At 48.8% G+C, this 23,545-nt stretch overlaps 1 protein-coding gene across 1 annotated transcript in view; it reads left to right on the top strand.

The window, feature by feature from the left end:
- PLXNA4 (plexin A4) overlaps positions 1-23,545 on the top strand; it is a 632,199-nt gene that overhangs the window by 16,408 nt on the left and 592,246 nt on the right. The window contains exon 2 of the mRNA XM_054015834.1: positions 20,304-21,561. Within this exon, the coding sequence (XP_053871809.1) occupies positions 20,383-21,561 (1,179 nt within the window). The 5' untranslated portion in view covers positions 20,304-20,382. The remainder of the gene's footprint in view (positions 1-20,303; positions 21,562-23,545) is intronic.

Raw genomic sequence — 23,545 nt, forward strand, 5'->3', positions numbered from 1 at the left:
CCAGAAAACAGCGCTTCCCGATATCCCAAATACCCTTTGAGCGATGGGACCCTCCCCAATTTAGAGAGCCTAGATTGCTTTCCCTGTTGTGCCCTCTGTTGGCTGTTAGAATAACAGGTCCAAAGCATGGACTGCAATTATGTAGCCATCAGCGCTTGATTGTAACCCATTTTGGCATGGATGCTGAGATTGATTAAGAACCAGCCTCTAATAGAATCCTCCATCTCCCCCCCCCCCAGCCCCTCCCGCACCAGCTTCTGTAAGTGGTGTTATTAAGGGCTGTCAAGAATTGCTGTCATTGGCACATCTCCACGGCTGACACCCGGCAGCCCTCAGCCTTTGAGATGAATTCAAGTGTGTGTGTGTGTGTGTGTGTGTGTGTGTGTGTGTGTGTGTGTGTGTGTGTGCAGTTAGCATATATCTGTATCTGTTTGTTTGGGTCCCCTTTTATTTTTTTAAAATTTCGGATAAAGAGCCTGTCCTGTCCTGACCCACGCTTTGGGGAAAGGGTCCTAGCTCTTCATTTCACATCCTTCCCAGTATCTGCCGTGACTCTGTAGTTCCTTTGCAGCCGTGTCATTTAGAGGGTGACACTGTCATTCAAAGGACACCCATCTCCAGGGTGTCTCGCGGGGGGTCTGAGGTGTGGGGAGAACTGGTAGGAGAGTCTTGCTACCAGGAGTTCCCTGTTCCTCTCCTTCCCACCCTCTTGTGTCTGAGGAAAATCTTCAGGTCTCAGCTTTGCCAGAAGCCCCTAAATTAGTGGCAGCGGTTAGTTGTGTTGACCCAGGTTGTGACGCATTCATCTCCCCTCCTCCCCATTTCTTCCAAGGTTTCTGGGCGGGGGAAGTATTCCATGCCAGCCCTAGACCTCAGGCAGGTTATTTTCCCTGCCCTAGCTGGCTTGTGCTTTGGATGGGTTTAGCCAAGATCCCACGCACTCCCCTCCCACCTGAGTGTTAGTAGCCGCCCCATGGTGCATCAGCTATAGCTGTAACCCCGTGGTGTCGACACAGATTACAGCAATGGACGGGTTTTTTCTGTAGTAACCCCACCTCTCCAATTCCAAGCGACCATAGCTAGGCCGATGGACGAATTCTTCCCTCAACCTAGCCGAGTCTATGCCAGGGGTTAGGGAGCATAGCCACTCGCGGGATGGGTTTTTCAGTCTCCTGAGCGCAGTAACTATACTGACCTACGTTTTAAGTGTAGATGAGGCCAGAGGTTGCTCTCTCCCCGACTCCATGCTGCTACATGGGTGAGTCCCGTGAGCTGGCGTGCAAGAGGGTATGTCCCACCCGCTTTTTCACTTGCACGGGGGGGGGGGGTCCAGCAAGCAATCCTGGCCCACAAGGAAGAAGTTCCTTAGAAACGAATGTAATTTAAAGCTGGAATAAAAAGCTTTTCCAAACTGCCCCTTCCTCCCCATTTCTTTTGTAATCTGAGTTGCTCAAAAGGTTCCGTATTACAATAGACAAAAAGTCTGCAGACCCTGCTTTGTGTGCGGCTGTCTTGTTCTCTCCTGTGCAATCTTATTGGATGTCTTACTATGCCACCCATAATTAGCCTCTTCCCAGAGTCTGGCCGTTGCTGTGGCTAACGCAGAAGGTTATTGCAACAACTGCATGTTCTTAAGCATGGAAAAATCCCCCCACTCAGGAGATCGGGGTTGAGAGAGCATATTTGAAACTGTCGGACGTGTTGCTCTGTGCTCAGAGCTTGTTGTCTCTTTTAGAGGTCAATTCCTTATTCTTGGGTTCCTAATCTGCCTTTTGTAGCGTAGATACTTCTGAAGGGGATTGACAAGGATCCCTCACATTCTCCCAAACACTGCCATCCACTTTGCTGCATTTGGACTTCCAGGATTACAGAGAAACAGTTTTTTATTTTTATGTAAAGAAATTCCCCTGGATTCAGGCTGCGTACCAGCTCTTGCAAGATGGTTGGGGGATAAGTGAGCAGAAAGCCAGGATGGAGGCAGTCAGCAGGGGGTTTATCTCTGAGGAGAAGGCTTGTAACAAGCAACTTTAGCCTGGAGTTCAACCCAGCTTTATGGCCCTGTCTCCGACCTTTCCGAAAGCCCCAAGCAGCCAGTTTATAACCCTTACCCTGAATCAGCTCCAGGGAACAAAGGGTTAACATCAGTCAAGCTACTCTTCCCCCCCCCCCCCCCCGCCCCCTTGCACTGGTGCTCTGGGACAGCTGGGCAGCCACTGGGAGGTGTAATTCCCAGCACAGGTAGACAGATAGGCACTATCTCTGCTCGAGCTAGTGCCGAAAACCAGCAGCATGGCTGTGGTAGCAGCATGGGGTAGCTGCCCGAGTATGTACAGAGGGGGTCAGGCAGAATTGTACTGGGGTGGTTAGTTCATGCCGCCCTGGCCACGCTGTATTCTTAAGCTCTCGCTGAAGCAGAGCTAACGTGTGTATCTACCCACGCTGGGAATTGCCCCTCCCAGCTGTTTTGTAGAGACAAACCCAGTGCCCTGGCCTTTGCCCGTTCATTAGTTGCGTGGTGGCATGGCTCAAAGGCGCCAGTCGGGATTGCGCGAGGTGCTGTACAAACACCCCCCCCTTGTGTTAACATGCACACACCCAGCGAATATGGGGACTAAAAGGCGCTGGTGCACCAACTAAACTTGCATGCGCTCTTTCCCCTCTGCTACCCTTTGAACTGGTCCTGTCACCAGCGTTCACCAACATGGCTTCCATTGGCAAACCCTGCCCTGCAAGAGCTAGCGCCCAAGATTTTCAAAAGCAACTAATCATTTTGGGGACCTAACCCCTTTCAGCTTGATTTGCAGAGGGCGGGTGGGCGGGCGCTCAGCATTGTCTGCAAAGCAAGCCCCTTTCAGGGGCCCCAAGCGGAGGCACCCCAGCTCCCTTTTGCGCACCTTGGCCATTGCTCCCTTGTATTTCTTTTCTCCGTTCAGGAGGCAGCTGTGCAACATGGGGGGTGGGGCATGGAAGGCAGGATGATCAAGCGAGTGCAGATTTATCAGAAGAGATGAATTTCCATAACCAATCCACATCACGTAGGCCTCCTCTGCTTTACCTTTCAAGTCCCTTCGGGGGTGAGGTGTGCTGGAAGTGTGGATGCAGAGTATGAGGGGTCAGACCAAACAAACCGCCAATGGAATGTTACCTTCTTTCCCTGTGGCCAATAAGAGAGGGAACTTTCTCTACCGAATAAGAGAACTTTTCTAGCTGAAGGGAGCTAATTTGGTGGGGCCAAGGGCAGGGGTAGTATGATGAACAATATGCACCATGGACAATTGTCTTCTTACTGTTCGTTCATTGTACTGCAGAGAAACTCTTGCACCTGTGTATTTTACGGTTTTGATCCCATATCATCACTTTTTGTAATTAAATGCTTAACTGTGTGTGCCATAGCTCCTATATGCAGACAGCTAATGGGGAGTCTCCCTTTGCGTGAGTGGTAGGGGCATGTGCTTTTGGAGCAAGGGGGAGATCTGAGTTTGGGCCAATAGCATACCACATGGTAAGAGCTGGGATGTGGGCTTGGATGAGCCAACGATATGGTCTGTATGACCGCCGCCGTTCGGTCTAACTTTGTAACACAGGTCTATCACTTTTTGACAGTGAGGAGCAAGGCAGCAGGACCCCGGGTTGCTCTGCAGAGGACTCCATGGTTCTATTTTTTAGCTTTACATTTGTTTTGCTGATTAAGTTTATTTTTTAAAACTAGTAAGGAGGCAGCGTTTGTGGGGAGATGTTCTCTGTGAAGCTACCCGGTGTCACAGCACCGTTCCAGCCAGTGCCGTAGTCAATTAAGCAGTCCTGCTTTCAGGAACAGGTACTGGATTTTCAGCCCCAACACCTTGCAGCCTAAGCACGAGTCTTACAGGGGTTAACTTTTTAAACGAGAGCAAACTGCAGAGCTCCTTTCAGATGTCCTCCCAGTCCTGGTGTTTGGCAGATAATACACTAATCCAGCCGCGGCCACCTAAGACTCCACAGGTGTCACTAAGCTGCATATCCTGGCTCCGCGGAACTTCACAGCAATGGCAGGAATCGAACTTGAATTCTCCTGCCCCTAAACAAAGGCACCCTAGGGCTTGAGCTAAAGGAGAATCTCTGTCAGCAGTAGGGAGCTTATGATGAAAGGTTAATCAGTTCTGATTGCAACCCGCAGAGGGCAGTGGTACAAGTGTGCGCACACACACACACACACACACACACTCTCTCTCTCTCTCTCTCTCTCTCTCGATAGATAGTTAGATATTGATAGATATAGCTGGCTTGTTACAGCATTTGGCAATTTTATAATGTTCTGCATCTTCAAAGCACTTTCCAAGCAGTAGCTACAGAATCCCACACTCCCGTGAGTTAGGTGAAGTGTCTACTATCCCCACTTTGCGAAAAAGGGGGAAAGTGAGAGATCAAAGTGATGGGACGCAACAAAGAGTAATTCTGCACTAAATATACTGCGAGGAACAATGGTGCACATGGAATAGATGACTTAGTAGTTTTCTTTCTGTACATCCCTCTGATGACCTGTCTAATGTGCCCATCACCATGGTATCTAGCATCCCACCTCTAATTTCGAGGATTCTATGCATAGGTGCCGCACCCTCTGGCTTGAAGTGGTTTCCATCATATACAGGATTTGCAGTTTTGTTCAATGGCTCTCCGCACCCCGCACTATACACATTGTTCCTGCACCCCTGATTCTGTGGATGAGCAGACACAATTCTAACATCCCCCCCACCCCCACTTCCAAATATCCCACACTTCACGCACAGCTGCCCTTCAGGCTGTGGGTAAACCAGATGGTGTTTGGATCTGGATCAGGCTTGTGTTCGGTGGTGACATTTTGGTTGCACTTGAACCAGAACCGGAAAATAAGCAACTTTGTTCTGGTGCCGCTGACCCAGATCTGAACTAATGAATTATCTTGGATCCTGAGATTCAAACCCAGAACCCTCCCTTTCACTTGAAATCTGAAGGGGCTTGGATTAGTGGTCCTGGTTTGGGTTGGTCTGTGTTATACCCGTCCCCTTAGCAAAGCTAATCCTGCGAGCAGCTAAGCAATTACCTCGTCCTCGTTGTGGCTGCTCTAGAATGATTGTTGATAGCAGCAAACGACTGTATGTGCAAACAAAGGGCCAGATTCTGAGACGCTCTGAGCACCTGCAGCTCCTATTGATGTCTGAGGCTCTAACCGCAGAGGGTATTTATGAAAGGAGGGAGAATTCACTCTCTACAGATGTGCTTTGCAGCGCAACAAGCTGCCTGGAGCGTGGCATTGTGAGGCAGTCCCGACAGCGGCTCATTTAAATGTTTGCTTGTGTGCGGAAGGGCACATTTAAATCCAAGAAAGCTTTAGTGGCAGAACAGTCGGACGAGGCGACCCCCGGTGGAGCTGCAGCGTGAGCCCCGGGCCTCTCGGCACCTTATCACTTCAGGATGCCTTGGAACCATCTATTCAGACTCTAAATTGAATGCAATGACCACTGAACTATTTAAAGTGTACTCAACAATGGAGCTAGAGTGTGTAATGTGCCTATTCTGCTGGCGTTGGCAAAGTAGTTATGGGGTGGGTGGGGTAAGGTGGGTTTTTTTTATGTGAATTTATAACCCCGGGAGCCATCGGAATGAGCACGTTTATAAAACGTGCAGGAAGGAGATTATAATACGTGGCACGGCATAGGTGGGAGATCTGTGGTGAGAGAGTGGCGTATATAATGCACAACTGGGAGAGTAGTCTCGTGGATGGGGCACTTGCCTGGCAATCAGTATGCTGCTCCCCACTGGGCCACACCCTGCCGTAGAACTCTGGACAAGTCACTTTTCCCTCTTTGTCTCTTTTAGATTGTAAGATCTGGGAGGCAAAGGCTGTCTCTCACTATCTGTTTGTACGGTGCTTAGCAAGGAGGCGTTAACCCCTGGAGGCCCCAGCTGATACTGTAACACACACAAATGTATTATTTTAACCGGGGTAGAGTCCAAATGTCCATCAGGCTCAGGGCCCCATTGTGCCGGGTGCTGCACAAACACTTAGGAAGAGACAAGAGCCTAATTCAACACAAAATGCAACAAGAAGGTATAACCAACAATGGGGAGCCAGGCTAACAGTAACACACACACGTAGACTAGCTCCGCATAACCTGAGGCTTCCAAATCATTTATATATTTCAAAATCTAATAACTCCCTTCCTCCCCCAATATCAGCCATCCCGTTGTCAGAGAATAACAGAGTTCTCACTCTTTGTTTGGGTGCAGCAAGTCAGATGCTTTTATTTTCTCTAACAATTGCGTAGAGGGAGAGAGCTAAACAGGTCTCTCTCCAGGTAAACAATTACAGCAAACCTTTATACCTTTCATTACAGACAATAATAAGCAACAGCTGCATTTTGTTTATACGTAGGCCATCTTGATATCTTATTTTTCTCACTTGTTTTGACTCTAGTCTACATACAACATTTTCTACACATTATCTACACAAGGTCGCAACAACTTCTCACACAGTTCTTTCCCACTTGCCTCACACAATCCTCGCTTCTACAAATCTCGCGTTATTAGGGTTACAGTTAGCCTGACTCTTGCTAACAAACTGTCATGCATTGCATCCCCTTCCTGTCAGTTCTTTCTCTGCTTCCACACCGTCTTGTCCTGTTTTTGGCTATTATCAGTTGGCAATTTCTTGTAGGCATCGCAGGAAAAATTGGTCTTGAATAGAGGTTTGAAGGAGGACAGGGTATTGTCCTTAAAAACCAGGTTGGGGAGGGTGTCCTATGCATACAGGATATATATAACTGTGTGTGTGTCCGTCTGTATATTCACGTTCCAACATCAAACACTCAAAGAAAGGTTAGGATATACCAGGGTTAAGATTGTCTGTGCAACTTTCATTCAGCTGTGTTGTATGTGTGCATGGATTATGGTATAGTCTTAAACTCCATGATCACATCCCCCTCCCCCTCTTTTAACTTTCTCTTACTGTATTGTTTTATATGTAGTTTCCCAAGTCCTTAGAAAAGCTAACTGAAAACTCCCCCACCCTCTCATCCCTCGGTATTCCAATCTGGCTAATTAACCTTCTCCATGCTGTGGTCTGGGCACCAGCAGGGGGCACGTCGAGAGCGGAGGAGAGACTGTGAGTGCCACAATGGTCCCTGGCTGTTGGGAAGAGCAATTGTAGGGAAAGTCCTGCTCCGTCCCTGAAACCCTTGCTCTGTTGGAGATGGTGCACATACAGTCCAGTCAACATATAGGAGCTGTGAGGGGATAGAGCATGCTCAGTGCAGATGTATTCTTCAAAGAATTTATCTGCCATACTCTAACAAGCTTCTACTGAGTGTATGCAAACAGTAACTTGGCCAAATTGGACAGACTTTCACAGGGAGGGCAAAAGGCACATGTCTGATACCAGGGTGACCCCCTGCCAAATGTTGGTCCTTGATCCAAAGCATGGAGGTGCTAGAGCTTCTCATAGAAACGTTTTTTAAAAAAAAATCTTACAACTGATGCATTTTCCTCTAATTTTGTCCTCTGAAATGGCTGAATTGTTTTTAGTAAAGCTTTCCCGCCAGAAATTCAGCTCCGGAGGTAGCTCACAACATGGAAATTTTCAGCCTGAATGGTTAAAATTTGGCGAAGTTATGCACAACTGAAAACAGGGTCTAATAATGGAAAATGTTAGGCAGCCTTAAATATAAGCATTGCTATTTGAGCCTCTTATGACATGCCAGAAACTTCCTGCATCACACAGTGTTTGCATGAATTGTATTGATCTGTGCAGAAACATATATAGATAGGTTCTCTATTATACTGTAAATAATCAAGTTTCAGAGTAGCAGCCGTGTTAGTCTGTATCCACAAAAAGAAGAACAGGAGTACTTGTGGCACCTTAGAGACTAACAAATTTATTAGAGCATAAGCTTTCGTGGGCTACAGCCCACTTCTTCGGATGCATATAGAGTGGAATAAATATAATTATTTACAAGGGGGAATAATCAGTATGTGTGCACATAATATGTAAATTGATCACACACAGTATCGATCTGTAATCTCTCTCATAAGCTTGTCTGTATCAGTATTTGTCTCTTGTCCATATTTAATCCTACCTACATCCCTGATGTCTATTCCATTAGTATCCCAAGACCAGAACATAGGACCTGGGGTCTGTAACCTCGGTGTAAACGCTGTCCAGGCCAGTAAGAATAACTCCCCATTGGCATTCAAACTCTGAGCTGCAGCTGGGTTTGTTCTTTACCTTTGGTTTGATGACTTAATGGTTTGTCAGAGAAGGGAACTTTCAATGAGATTGTCGCCACCTGTTTGGGGGGAACCCAGCTGCTCCACCGGCCGTGTCCTGGGGCTGGTTACTACAACCTCTGCCTTCCATCCTCCCTTCCTTCTGTGAAATGGGGTAACGATAGTGTAGTGTTGGGCATTAAACGTATCAAGCCACATCCGCCTTCTCCCCCTAAATACCTGTGAACAGAGTAAAACCGTTGAGTCCCTACTTATCTGAGCTGCCCAAATAGGCTTTATTATGGCTATCCGAAGACCACTTAGAGTCAATCACCCTTGCCACTGCCTGGCTCAGAATTGCTTCCTAGCAGGAAGCCTCTGCCAGCACAAGTACAGCGCTCTCCATTACACTTTACTCACCTCATTTCTCCTGCGTCTTGGGTGACAGCTGCATTGCCTTTGAGGTTAATTGTGACAAAACCCAACTGAAGGGAAAATCTGAGGAGAGGTTTTTATCAAACATGCCCTGAGGAAAATTCCTCGAAACGTGCCATCTCTTGTTTGCTTTGGCCTCTGATGTCCTGCTCTCTGGGATTTTATCCCAAGGCCTCAGATGAGGGCCAACTTTGCTATAATTTGGCAAGAACTATTTTGTTTAATGCCATGATGCTATTTTTTTTTTTTAGTATATCTTTCCTAAACCATAATTTCATTCATTCCTGCGCAGTTCTATTAGAGCTGCAAAATTGGGCTGGAGTTTGGAACAACCTTTCGTTTAACGTTTAATCTGTAATAATGCCTTGACCCCAGTCAGGTCAGAGCTCCGTTGCGCTAGGGGCTGTACAAACACAGAAAATGACAGTCCCTTCTCCAAAGAGTTTACAGTCTAAATGACAACCTGTGGCAGGTGGATGAGATGAACAAGTGGATTGGGGCAGAGAAAGCAGGGTGACAAAAATAATAGGATGCGACTTACCACGAAATGTATGGTGCGTCCAGTGATGATGGAAATATCACACACCAGCGTATCTGGCAACATTTTTCCATTCCGGGTCCCAATCCTGGTCAGAACTAGGCAATGCTGTGAAAATAAAGCAAGCACAAGGAGATGCTAAACTTTTTCTAATCTCAGATGTAGTGGCTACCATTTAAAAAGTCAGCATTTACCAGTAATTACCACCAGGGGTGCTGGAACAATCTGTATAGTGGGGGTGCTGAGAGCCATTGAACCAAACTGTAAACCCTGAATATAATGGAAACCACTTCAAGTCAAGGGGGTGCAGCAGCACCTCCCCCACCCCTCGTCCCAGCACCTATGGTTACCACCAACTGTTTTCTGAGATGTCCTTGGCATTTCCCTACTTTTAGGGTGACTAAACAGCGACTGTGGAAAAAATGGGACGGGGGTGGGGGTAATAGGTGCTTATATAAGGAAAAAGTCCCAAAAAACAGGACTGTCCCTATAAAAACGGGACATCTGGTCACCTTACCTACATTTAGAAGAGCAGAATTTTGACTTTTTAATGGCAATCTTTGTATGCTGAGTTCAAGTTCTGTGTGAAGACTTGGGATGGTTCAAGTACCCCTTCTTTATAACACAGCACTCTTTCCTCCACGACTCTTTTGCCTCATATAGAAACATGGGGCCAGTGAATCTGCGGTATCAGATCAGGCCATTGGTCCTGTCAGATCACCATGCCCCATAACTGATGCTTCAGAGATAATTGGAAACCCTCTCAATACTAAGTCGGGATTTGGTCTGGTAGTTAATGCACTGGACTAGGACTCAGGAGATGTGGGTTCAGTTTCTCACCTCTGCCACAGACTTTCCTGTGTTACCTTGGTCAAGTCACTTAGTGTCTCTGCCGCAGTTCCCATCTGTAAAATGGGGATAATAATGCATCCTTTCTCCCACCTGTTGTCTGTTTTTGTCTATTTAACACAGTAAGTTCTTGGTGTTAAGAACTGTATGGGTGGATATACATAATGAGAAACAGTCTGTGCCCTAATGGGATCCTGATTTCAGTTGGAGCCTCTTTATACTCTACAGTGGTAAAAATAGATTGGCTGGTTGTGCTGTGGGTGACCTTTCACCCTGCCTGCTATTCCAGTGCTGAGTGAATCCCCTCTTCCTTGCTCTGCTAGTGCCTCTGATTATACCAGTCCTTGGCCCTAAACTCAGCTTTATCAATGTTCCCCAGTGCTGCTCCTATCCTGCTATCTTTTGCCTCTGCCAATGCATCTCCATCACTAGCTCCATTAAATGTCAGGGGTAATCGGGGAGCAGGCATCCCCTGAGCAGAGGCCGTCAGTGGTGCTGAGTGGGGAGGCGGTTTCGTGAACAAAATGGGATTAGACTGGGAGGTCCCCAATTGCATATTCAGTTCTGAGCTGGGCCAGAATTGTCTGGCCTTGCCTTCTCTGCTTGAATCTGCAGTGAAACCCCAGACCTGGAAGACAAGGAAGGCTCCCCTGATTTTTTTTGCATGCAGTTTTCCCCACTCTAGATGTAAGGCCCAAGGCTACCACAGCTCGTGGGGTTTCTCCGATAGCTCAGGCAGTAGGGACTTGTTTCATTGAGTGTATGATTTGAGTTCCCCTTGTAGCTGCATGGAGTGGAATAGCTGATGACCACAAAGTCTCTGTGGTTATGGACTTACTTACTTGGTTTCTCTCTGCCAAGATTTCAGGCAGGCAGCTGAAATCTGGTTTGTGTGTTACGGGGTTTGGCTCACTCGCCGATTACATGAGTATAGACGTCTGCTAGAGACTTGTGACTTCCTGATCTTACTAAAATTACAAAGGGGGAAAACATCCGCCCACCGGCACTAGACTGCAATGGCAACCTTGTCTACCAGCCCGAGCCAGCATGAAAAGAGCTGCTTGCTGAGTCATGGAGAGGCGGTAGGTTTTCTGAGTCAGAGCCTCACGTTCGGCTTCCTTGCCATTGCTGGGAGAGCAGTGGTGTCTAGGAAGTGCTGTTCCGTGCTCCGAAAGGCTAAGGTGCTCGGTTTGGCTGCTTATCTGAACTGCTTTGGCTGGGACGGAAATCCTGTGAAAGCCTGTTGTGTACTAACTGTCTGTGTGGGCCCTTCTGCCATGCACTAAACATTCCCTAGCACGCTTTGAGCTACTCCTGTTTCAAAGTGGTGTAGATCAAAGTCCTCTAGAGAATTTTTAGTGCGTGGCAGCAGGGTCAACAAGGACAGTTAGGTGCACGGCAGGGACGGTACAAGAGAGATTTGCATGTCAGCTTGCTGCAGACTAACTGTTCATATAGACAGGCCCTTCAACTGTCATTTCTTTGGGGCAGGGATTGTGATGATCTGTTACTTTGTACAAGGCCCCCATCTTGATCTGGGACCCTAGGCATGACCATAATACACCTATTAATCTCTCTCCTCCCTACCTTCCCAGGGCGGATCTCTAAGAGTTCCACAGGTTGACTCTCCTTGCCTGAGGAGGTTGTGAAGGTTAGGACTATAATAGGGTTTAAAAGAGAACTAGATAAATTCATGGCGGTTACGTCCATTAATGACTATTAGCCAGGATGGGTAAGGAATGGTGTCCCTAGCCTCTGTTTGTCAGAGGGTGGAGATGGATGGCAGGAGAGAGATCACTTGATCACCACCTGTTAGGTTCACTTCCTCTGGGGCACCTGGCATTGGCCACTGTTGGCAGACAGGATATTGGGCTGGCAGGACCTTTGGTCTGACACAGTATGGCCATTCTTATGTTCTTACGTGCAGTACCTCATAAGGCTGTTGTGAGACGTCACTGATTAGTGGCTACACGGTTCTTAGAGATCCTCACTGCAGACAACTATCTCGCCATTTCATGGAAGGGAGATCCAGAGATGGGAGGTGACTTGCCCAATGGCTCATAGTGTGTCAGTGGCAGAGCCTGGAGTAGAATCCAGCTTGCGGTTCTGTCCTTTAACCACCATGCTGCCACTCATCTCTGCAACTGAACTTGTTTCCAAAAAGGTACCTTCCAAAAGGTACCGAGAACAAGCCACCAAGATAGTCAACGTTTTAGTCACCACCAACCCAGGCAGGATTTGAGCTAACAACCTACTTTGGTGGTGCAAGGCTATTCTATCTTAGGTACCTATGGGGCCCACATTAGTGTGATATCTGAGCTTCTGACAGTCTTCAATGCATTTATTCTCACAACACCCCTGTGAGCTAGGGAAGTGAGGTACAGTCAGAATGACTTGCCCAAGGTCATAGAGGAAGTATGTAGCAGAGCAAGGAATTGAACCTAGGTCTTCCAGTTGTGGGTTAGTGCCTGAACCACTAGACCAGTGGTTCTCATCCTATTTATCATTGTGGGCCACACATGCAGCCCACAATGTGTTACTTGGGCTGCAGGTTGAGAACCCCTGCGGCCCCCTCAAGCCTCCTCTCAGACCCCTATGCCCAGCGCCTGCCCTCGCCCAGAGACCCCTCCACAGAGTGGGGCCAGGAGCAGACCCCACTGCAGGGCTGGGCAGCAGGGCAGCCCTGGACCCCGCTGTGTGGCAAGGCAGCACAGCCCCGGTGCCCTGGCCCCTGCAGCACGGGCCAGAGAAGGGAAGGGCAGCCCAGGCGGCCCTGGACCCTGCCGTGGCAGGGCAGCCCTGGACCCCAGCCACACGGGCCTGCGGCCCTTAGCACACAGCTGTGTGCTAACATGGCCCACGCGTTGAGAACTGCTGCACTAGACCATCCTTCTCTGGTCACCATAGTTTCCATTCATACTGCTAGGACTCCATAGGTATTGTATTTTTTTTTTGCTGTAGTCTTTGGGGAGCACATTCCCTGAGGGTCGCAGGACCACTCCAAACCTGACAGCTTTCCCTTCCAAGCATGAAGTGCACCGCTTTGATCTGCCTTCGCTGATAGAAACCCAGAGCGCGTCATTCACAAATGGAAAAATACAAATAAAGTCTGCATACAACTTTCCCCTTTTGGAGAAGGAAAGAAGCACACTCAATGATGACCTCTGGAGTGGGCTCAGATACTGAGGTGATGGGCACCATCCAAGAACCCAAACAGAATAGCCTTTGAGATCCATGAACATCACGGTGCTTTAAATGCCTCGGGAGTAACCTACTGCAGAAGCTAAGCTCTCTATTTAGGACAAGCTGCCGGTTTTGCTGGGATGTGTTTTTTGCCACAGGCTCAAGAGAAAAGATGCTGTAAAGTGGGATCCCCTCAAAGAGAGAACTGCCTTCAATTTCCATCAGGCAACAAACAGACTGCAAGTTCAGGGAGGAAGGATTTAGCTGAAGTTAGAAGCCGGTCTTTGTTGGGGTGTTGTTGACAATGTCCTTGTATGAGTTCTCGCTCTATGCAAGTTTCCAAAGAAAAGCCTCTGTCCATGGTAATCAGGGTTTATTAAAAGAAGCCAGGAAAATGTTTAGCTGAGATTAAAGGGATTGTGTAGCTGTACTTGGTGCTGAATTGCTTCACAGCGACTCTGTTGCTGGGAGCCTGCCTAGTCAGCAGACGTGTCCGGCCTCCCGTGTCCCGGGAAATGAATAGCTGTGCATGAGTGGAGCAAAAGTAAACAGTTGGAATGCACTGCCAGATTAGTGCTGGGCTTTATTAACTGCTAAACCCATACGGCAGGCATCTCCTAGCAGAACTGGGCACAGGCTTGGAGAGAACTCGCCGGATCACTCTGGTCAGGCTCTGTGTCACAGCCGGAGACCTGACTCTCTCTAATCAGACACCAGTTGGGGGGCTGGAGTTGTTGGATGAGAAACCCCCTAACTCTTATGGTTGGGGGATGGTGTCTCATTCATATCCTAGATTCAAACCTGTCCTTTGATTTTGGCACCCAGCTGATCCTGAACCCAAAGGGGTCTGTCTTGGCCCAGTGCAGCTGGAATATCATCAGTGATTGTTCTGGCAGAGGACCAGCCCCAAGGGGTCCAAATCTCACAGCTGAGCTTTCGCAATCTCTGCGGTTGGATGGGACTATAATCACGATCCGTTGATCTCATCCGTTTTCCACCTGTTCATACCAGCAGCGGGTGCGTGTCACAAAAGGAGGAATGTTTAATCTCCTGTGTTTACTCCAGGGGGATGCTCCAGCTGTGGCGGGACAGAGATTCATGGCAGGGTTTACAATAGCGATCAGGGGAAATCAGGGTCGGGCTCCAGCATGGACTGCTTTAGATCGGAGCCCCTGCCGCAGCTTGTGAAGTGAGTTCAGCCTTTTGTGTGACCTTGGTGCTGCTGAATCCGAATCCAAACCCGAATTCTCCCCCTGCTCTGGCTTGGCATTCACCCCACCCTGTGCACTGCCCCAGATTCACATGCCAACCCCTTGCCCCCGCTGTGTACTAACTGCTTTCGAATCCACCCTTCTCCTTCCTTGGACAAAAAGGAGCTTGTTTCATTTTTCCCATTGAAACTTGCTTCGTTTTGAGGATGAGTTTAACATGCCATGCGATCCTTGTGTTTGTAGTTCGAATATCACGTGTGTTGCATGTAGCCCCACCGCACCTAAACTTTGCCATCACCATGGGATGCGCTGACCTCTTCCCAGAGGGCTGCACGCTGTCCTGTCTTTGGAATCGCCCACTAGAGGTTCCTGAGGAAGGGCCTAATGGTATCCTCTAACCAGGATGAGGCTGGATGTGGGGGGCAGATTGTCCTGCTTCTGCTACTGTGGAGTTCATCCACCTTCCTCCGAAGCAGCGGGTCCTGGTCTTTGACGGCGATAAGACACTGCACTAGTTGGACCTTGGGTCTGGTCCAGTCTGGCAATTCCTAGGTTCCCAGGCGCCATTTTGATGTACAAAATGTAACCTCTGCTCTGGCGCAGCTCCCCTTTGGGGTGCAGAAAGGGAGAGCGATATCTTCCTCTCCTCCCTTCTCTGGCACCCCATGAAGCTCCCGGAGGTTCTGCAGGATCAGGACCATATGGGCGTAGGGGGTGTGGCAGAGGGGCTGGCTGCTCTGTCTCGTGGTGTCATCCAGGAAATACTGTGAGCTGTTGGTGCTGCTGGTCTCGCAGTGTCCCCTTTGCTCTGATGTGAGTGGGGCACGCTGAGGTAGGTCAGGCCAGCAGAGCAGTATGTCCAGGCAGCTATCCCCAGGGGTGCCGAGAGTGGGTTCGGGCCCTGGTGAAAAATTTTTTCGGGCCCCCCAGCAAGGGTGGACCGGCTAAACAGGGCAATGGGGGGAAGCTGGGCCCCCTTCTGGACTGCCAGGCCCCGGTAATTTGTACCGGCATCTCCACCCCTCTCGTCGGCCCTGGCTGTCCCTGCACTGGATTGGCTGCAGCCTCTGAGGGGATGCTGCCCAAGAGGCTCTGCAAGGGGCACCATGGAGAGTTTTCCGTGGCAATCTGCCCCCTACCCCACTTGCTCCAAAATCCCGTGGGGGTGAAGAAGCATAGAGAACTCCTCTCAGATTTTCCATTGAGCCCAGTGCATGCTGGGACAGAGCTTTGGGGGGATTGCTCGGTGCTGTGTGGATACCCAGGCAGCGCAGATGTGATCACTCAATACTGCATCTCAGTGTCTCAGCTGAGGCGCACCCAGTAACTTGAGATACAGTGCCTGTAATTTGCATATTTTTTTTCAATGTAGACTACAGGTCCCAGCATGCACTAATCTATCTTGATGGTCAACTTGGATCAAGATAGGGCATTGCATGCTGGGACATGAAGTCTCCACAGGCCACACCTTCACGCTTAGTCAAATCCTTAAGTGCAGGCTGCACTGTAGATCTCTGCACGAGGCTGACTTGGGCTCTGGGCTTTTTTGTTTTCCCTGGTAAGCAAATAGAGCAGGGGTTCTCAAACTTCATTGCACCGCGACCCCCTTCTGACAACAAAAATTACTATATGACCCCAGAAGGGAGGACCAAGGCTTGAGTCCGCCCGAGCCCCATTGCCCTGGGTGGGGTGTGGGGTGGGGGGGCAAAGCTGAAGCCCAAGGGCTTCAGCCCCAGGCAGGGGGCCTGTAACCTGAGCGCCACCGTCCAGGGCTGAAGCCCTCGGGCTTCAGACTCAGCCCCAGGCGGTGGGGCTTGGGCTTCAGGCCCAGGCCCTAGCAAGTCTAAGCCAGCCCTGGCGACCCCATTAAAATGGGGTCGAGACCCACTTTGGGGTCCCACAGTTTGAGAACCACTGGAATAGATCAAAGCCTGAATGCAAGATCTCATTTTCTGCTCCCTTCTGATCTTTTGTTTCCATGTTTATTTGTTTTCTAATTAGTCTCTTTCAGGCCGTGTGGAGTGACAAGCTGGGTATTCTTACTGCATTGTATTGTTTCAGTCTTCCCAGTGGCTGTAATTTCACCATCCCTCGATGCGGGTGATAAGGATTTTGAGATACACAATACTTTTTCTCTCTGGTGCCTCTTCTAAGATGTAGCAGGAACGCTGCCCACTCTCTGCTCAGTAAATAACTAATTACAAGCATCCATGTCTCTGCCCTATGCTGTGACAAACTGACTTTGTTGGTTTTTTTTAATAAACCCAAACAATGACTGTAGCACCCAGAGGCTCCAACAGAGATCGGGTCCCCATTGTGCCTGATGCTGTATATACACATGGTGACAGACAGTCTAAGGGGACAAGACACAGAGGTGAAGAGATGTTCCTAAGGTAACGCAGCAGCTCAGTGGCAGAGTCGGGAATAGAACCTATACCTCCTGAGTGCTTTCAGCTATGGTGTCCCTGTGCTTAGCACTCCCTCTGTCGCAGGACATCAGGTGTTCACCTGTGTCAACACTCCTTTCTTTTATGAATCTCTCAAATCGCTAAGCCTTGCCTGCCCCTCGCACTGCAATAAAGAAACCAACCAAACCTTTAAGGCAGAACCTCCCCCAGGCCAGTCTGCCAGTGTATTTCCGCCCCGTCCGATCTGTTTAGATGATGAACATCTCGGGCCAGGGGCTGTGTCTTGTTCAGTGATTGGCAGGGCAGACACTTGTCAGACTTCTCTCTGTATGTGAAGACTTGCTATTTTGAAGTGCTTTATACTCTGTAACAAGTATTTGTGGCATCTGAACGTCAAGCTGGGTTCTTTCTGGCTTATGCCCCCAAGATTTTACAGGCTGGCGTGTGTTCTCTGTAACCCCGTGTAGCCAAGTTGTTTTCAGTCGGCTTGCCTAGCTGCTACCATGGGATGAATTTTCCTTTGCGTTTGGATCATAGCTCCCTGACCCAAGAATGAGCTCTATATAGGTAGACCTCACTGCAGGACTGGGGCCTTGGTTAACAGTGAGATGCTTGACCCATGAGCCACCATAGAACCTGTTTCCTTACTTTGCAGGGCTGAGAGAGGGGGAAAAAGTAATAAAAACTTCTCTTAAAAGACTCTCTTCTCCTTATGTATTTCTAATGCTCCAATCACCCCGGTGGCTAGGCAGCCATTAGAAACACAGATCGTAACTCACAAGTGACCAGAACTAGTTTTCGGGGGCACCATGTGACATTTCAGAACACTGGGTCCGGCTTTCTCCTTTGAAAGAGTCCACCCTTGAGACAGGAGCTGAAGAGGAATCGCTGCACAGGGACAACTCATCCCATCGCCACTCTATCTATCATAATAAAGATTATTAAAAGCCCTGCTTACAGCCCTGTGTGACTGGCCGGGTGCAGAGAGAACAGTTTCTCACTGATGAGAGAAAGAGAGGGAGTCTCTTGAACTTTGTTGCGTAAACTTGATTTTCAAAATATTTGTTGGACCAGAAGGCCAAAGCTGGACAAAGTAAACATGCCTCAAGTAAACTCAGCATGACCTCTGCCCGGCATGTGTCAAATGCAGCAGCTGGGAAATTAAAGCTGGGGGGAGGGGCGTAGAGAAATGCAACTGTCCTTTGTGAGATTTGTGCGTAGATCCGAATTGTGTAAATACTCTGAAAAGTGACTGTGTGATGCCAGATTTCTTCCTGCCATGTGGCTTCCTGGTCAGATCTGATCAGCTTCCAAGTCACAAGAAGATAGGCCAGACCCTCAGCTGATGTAGATTGTAGAATATCAGGATTGGAAGGGACCTCAGGAGGTCATCTAGTCCAGCCCCTTGCTCAAAGCAGGGCCAATCCCCAGACAGATTTTTGTCCCAGATCCCTAAGTGGCCCCCTCAAGGATTGAACTCACAACCCTAGGTTCAGCAAGCCCATGCTCAAACCATTGAGCTATCCCTCCCCCCTCTTTATAGTGCCCTTGATGTTAGTGGATTCAGACTAGGTGTGGATCTAGCCCAGTGGTTCTAACTGCCTTAGCCGCACCTTCAACTCTCTGGGATCCAAAAATCCTGCTGTGTTCACCTTGCCACTTACAATCCTTGGCACCAGCTCTCACCACCCTTGTTTCATAATTAACACCATTTATATCAGAGGAACAACTCCGCATGAGTAGGGGTGGCAGAGCCTAGCCCTTTGAGATGGGTTCAAAAGGTGCTTTGCTTCTGCTCCTTATAAAGAGAGAAGGGGCACTTTGTGACAGTCTGACCCAGGCTTTGAACAGCCTAACGTTCAGGGATGTGTGGTTTGTGACTGTCTTGGATTTGGAGCCTGCTCTAATGGTTGCCTCTAATAAGGCTTTTGCACTCAGCACTTAGTTGGAAGTTCCACATGTGATGCGTGAGCCAGAATGAAATCCAGCTCCGTCTCCGGTGGCTGTATGAGCTCTGCAGGACTCCAAGGACCTGAACTGGCTTTTGTTAAATAATCCGCTATGAAAAGAAGGAGGTGCAGTTTCACAGGTCCTGGCTTCCATACAAATGCAGCTATGCCAGGGAACCCAGTAACAATGGAGCTGTCTTCAAACCTGGCTAATGCAGGGTTCTGTCTCCGGGTAAAGAGGGGAACTTAGCTGTGTGTTTAAAACCTAGGCCAATTTACAGCTGTCTCTTTAAACCTACGCAGTTAAAGCACCATTCAGCGTTTGCAGTGATGCAGGACAATGGTGTTGGGAAACCCCTTTACGTGCATAGTGTAGACAGGCTGGAAGGACACGGAGTGCCAGTATATGTATCATCTTTGGCTGCACTAAAAACTGCAGCTCAAAGGGGTGAAACGGAAAGATTTGGGTTCCCACTGGGGCTGAACAGAAAACGGTTTTGTTTCACGAAAGATTTCAAGGTTTCAAAATTTTGGTTTCATTCTGATGCAGAAAAAAAGTTCCTGCCCTATCTGATTTGGAGCAAGGACCTAAACCTAGGTGTCCCACATCCTAGGTCAGGACCAAAAACCAGACTATAGTCAGTGTGTCTTTCTGGCTCTCTCCTCTCTGGTCCTATGAATATTTAATTTATACAAAGTGGAACAGCACCAGGAGAAGAGGGAGGGAGGGACACTGACTCTATTAGTTACTTCTAGGTAAGAGGTGACTCTCTATCAGAGAGAGAGGGTGGTTAAGGCACTGAACTTGGCTACAGAAGATCTGGGTTTAATTCCTCTCTCTGCCACCCATTCCTTGGGTAAGTCACTGAATCTCTCTTCTACTCAAAAAGAAGAACAGGAGTACTTGTGGCACCTTAGAGACTAACAAATTTATTAGAAGTGGGCTGTAGTCCATGAAAGCTTATGCTCTAATAAATTTGTTAATCTCTAAGGTGCCACAAGTACTCCTGTTCTTCTTTTTGCGGATACAGACTAACACGGCTGCTACTCTGAAACGTGTCTTCTACTCAAGTTTCCCATCTGTAAAAAGGGGATCATAATTTCATTCTGTCTTGTCTGTTTGGATTGTAAACGCAGGGGCAGGAACTATATGCCTGTATAGTGCCTAGCACAATGGGACCCCTGTCAAAGCCAGGGCTTCGTAATGCAAATACTAGTCCATATCTGTGGCCATTAACCCTTTACATTATGCTTGCTTCCAGTGCATTTCTCTATTGTGTTATAGGGTGTGTGTGTGTGTGTGGCTGGTTATTAATCTGGCACGAGATTTCTGCCAGTCTTTTCTTTCCAGGAGGGTTCCTTTGTGCTGGTTTTATACGGCGAGAGCAGAGATGAGAAAGGGGGGATTAGCAATCAAATGTGCTCTGAGGATGGCATGGTTTTGAAGGCTGGAGGGGTGGGAAATACTCCATAGTAATATGCTTTTGTTTTCCTTTCCCTTTGCTTGTAGGACAAAATCCGTGAAGGGACTTTGAAAACACTTGCCACTCCGCATCCTCACTCCCTTGGGAATACAAAACTTTCTAACCATGTCGGCGGCCATGTGGAAATGGACTTGCCTGATTGCCCACCTGCTCCTATCTACTATGATGTCATCCCTCGCTAGGCAACAGCCACCTCATCCAAAGAGGCCCTTTGCCACTTTCCCTGGAGAGCAGGCAGAGGGGACTTTTAACCACTTGGTGGTTGATGAAAAAACTGGGCACATTTACTTGGGGGCCGTCAACAGGATCTACAAACTCTCCAATGACCTAAAAGTTCTGGTGACCCACCAGACTGGTCCAGATGAGGATAACCCAAAGTGCTATCCTCCCAGGATAGTCCAGACTTGCAATGAACCCTTGACTCTCACTAACAATATCAACAAGATGCTCCTGATAGACTACAAGGAGAACCGGTTGATCGCCTGTGGGAGCCTTTACCAGGGGATCTGCAAGCTGTTGAGGCTGGATGACCTCTTCAAGCTGGGAGAGCCCTTCCATAAGAAGGAGCATTACCTCTCTGGGGTAAATGAGAGTGGCTCTGTTTTTGGAGTCATTGTTTCTTACAGCAACATGGATGACAAGCTGTTCATTGCCACAGCCGTGGACGGCAAGCCGGAGTATTTCCCCACCATCTCCAGCAGGAAGCTCACCAAGAACTCCGAGGCAGACGGGATGTTCGCTTACGTCTTTCACGACGAGTTCGTGGCCTCTATGATCAAGATCCCCTCAGACACGTTCACCATCATCCCCGACTTTGACATCTACTACATTTACGGCTTCAGCAGCGGCAACTTCGTCTACTTTCTGACCCTGCAGCCCGAGATGATCTCCCCGCCTGGCTCCACCACCAAGGAGCAGGTCTACACTTCCAAGCTGGTCCGGCTCTGCAAGGAGGACACAGCCTTCAACTCCTACGTCGAGGTGCCCATTGGCTGCGAGAAGAATGGGGTGGAGTACCGGCTCCTCCAAGCAGCCTATTTATCCAAGGCAGGTGCCATCTTGGCCAGGTCCTTGGGTGCCAGTCCCGACGACGATATCCTCTTCACAGTCTTCTCCAAGGGGCAAAAGAGGAAAATGAAGTCCTTGGATGAGTCTGCTCTGTGCATCTTCATCCTGAAAAAGATCAACGACCGCATCAAAGAAAGGCTTCAGTCCTGCTACAGGGGAGAGGGGACCTTAGATCTGGCCTGGCTCAAAGTCAAGGACATTCCCTGTAGCAGCGCGGTAAGTCACGTGTTTAACCAGCCATGCTGAGCTCCACCACCTGAGCTACTTCATGTGGCTGTTTTGTACCAGGGCAGTGTGGCCTACTGAGTAGACCAGAGAACTAGGAGCTGGAGCTGCTGGCTTCCATGCCAGGCTCTGCTACTAACTTACCATGTGACCTCTTTGTGCCTCAGTTTCCCCATATGTATATTGGGGAGTATAATGCTTTCTTACCTCACGGGAGGGTTGTGATTGTTAAAGAATTAGTGTAAGGTGCTTTGAGAGATTCTGAGGGCATCAGCCTATTTACTTAGTTATTAGTCCACAAAATAATTAATTAGGGATGAAATTCCACCTCCGTCCAGAAGACCAGCACAAATCCTATGCACCACTGAAACCCTGACCTCTTAAGGTGGCACCTCTGCCTATGGGTGGAATTTTACCCCAAAAATCTTAATTTGAGGCAGAGTCTAAACTAATTTGCACAGTGAGATTTGCTAAGAAATGGCTTGATTTTTTTTTTTTAGGGGTCTGGAACATAGGCCATTAACCCACTGAAGTCCCCACTTCCCCATGCGGAGCCAGTTCTGCAATGTCTGTGCACCAAAAAGTGATAAGGGAATAGCTTGAAGATGAGAGCTAAATACTACAAGATTCAAGGGGAAGATTCGGGGTGGGGGCGAGGTGCTTGGGTTTATTCTGCAAATAAGCCCAAGCATCCTTGTGTTGACTGATTGTGTAGGCTACACTTGTTGGGATCCGCCTCAGCCCAGGTGGTGTATTGCAGCCTTTGATATGCTGTACCGAAATCCGCAGTACAGCGTGAACTGCATCGGGGCTGCGTGTAATAGTCAGAGCGCTGTGCTTGGTTTTTCCGTCTTAATTCGCTCCGGCAAGTGAGAGGCAAGTTCAAGTCTGAGCGAAGGGAGAATGGAAAACACAGCGTGTTTCCACTGCCCCCCAGTCGAATGGCAGAGTCGGAACGTGAGCACTTCATTTGTGCCTGGGCTTGCATTGCTGAGCCTGGTACCTCTAGGCGTGGCAGGCAGTTCATAGCCCCAGCACCTCTGGGCTTGCTGTATCAGGTTATGAATGTAAAATAAGTGCTTGAGCTCCGGTGCCTCTTTCATTGCAAACTAAGCCCCGTGGAATGCCCCCCACTCAAATGGCAGACTTGGAATGCCTCCTCTTTGAGTCACATGGTGCCCATTCCGCTTTCTGCCGGGGAGTCCGCATTTGGTTCAATGGCACAGAAATTTAGTCTGACTTAATTTCTGCGGGTGATTTCCCTGTATGCTTAGGCCACGGGCAGCGTAAAGGGGCCTGAAAGTGGGCAAAAATCCCATCTCTATTCCTGGTAGAAAGAGGCCTTGGTGTAAATGAGAATCAGGCCCTCTCTCTGAATCGGATTCCTTCTGCCCATTGGAGCCCAAAGCAACCCTCCCGTTGACTCCAGTGGGAGAAGGACCAAGCCCAGAGGTCCATCTGGGTTTGATTTTCTGGAGCGGGGCAGTTTCAAAGAGCTACCTTTAGGTTGAAGCTGAGTACTTGGTTGGGCTGCTAACCCTCCCCACCTAGGGGTATGTGCTGCCTGTAGACATACTCCAGCAGCGAGTCGGTTGTGCTGGGAGTTCGGAGCTCTAAAACAAAACACTGAACCTCACTAACCCCATCATGTCCGTGGCGTTGATAAGCCATAAAAGGGACAGTTAGATCCCTGTGGTCCCTATAATGAGTCATCGACGAAAACAACGATTAAATTGCATCGGAGAATGTGAGCAAAGAGTTGGAGGGAGAGCATGGCCTAGTGGTTGGAGCAGGGGACTGGGACTCTGTTCCTTTCCCAGCTTTGCTCTGGGACCCAGGCAGGGAAAGCTGCCAAAGCATTATTGGGCCTCAGTCTCTACATCTGTACAGTGGAGAAAGGGCTTCAAGAGCCCCCAATGAAAGGCATTATTCGGAGTATTATTAGATTCTGAACCCGTAAGTTGAGAAGCACTTT

Source organism: Malaclemys terrapin, chromosome 1 (genome assembly GCF_027887155.1).
Source record: "Malaclemys terrapin pileata isolate rMalTer1 chromosome 1, rMalTer1.hap1, whole genome shotgun sequence".
Taxonomy (NCBI): domain Eukaryota; kingdom Metazoa; phylum Chordata; order Testudines; family Emydidae; genus Malaclemys; species Malaclemys terrapin.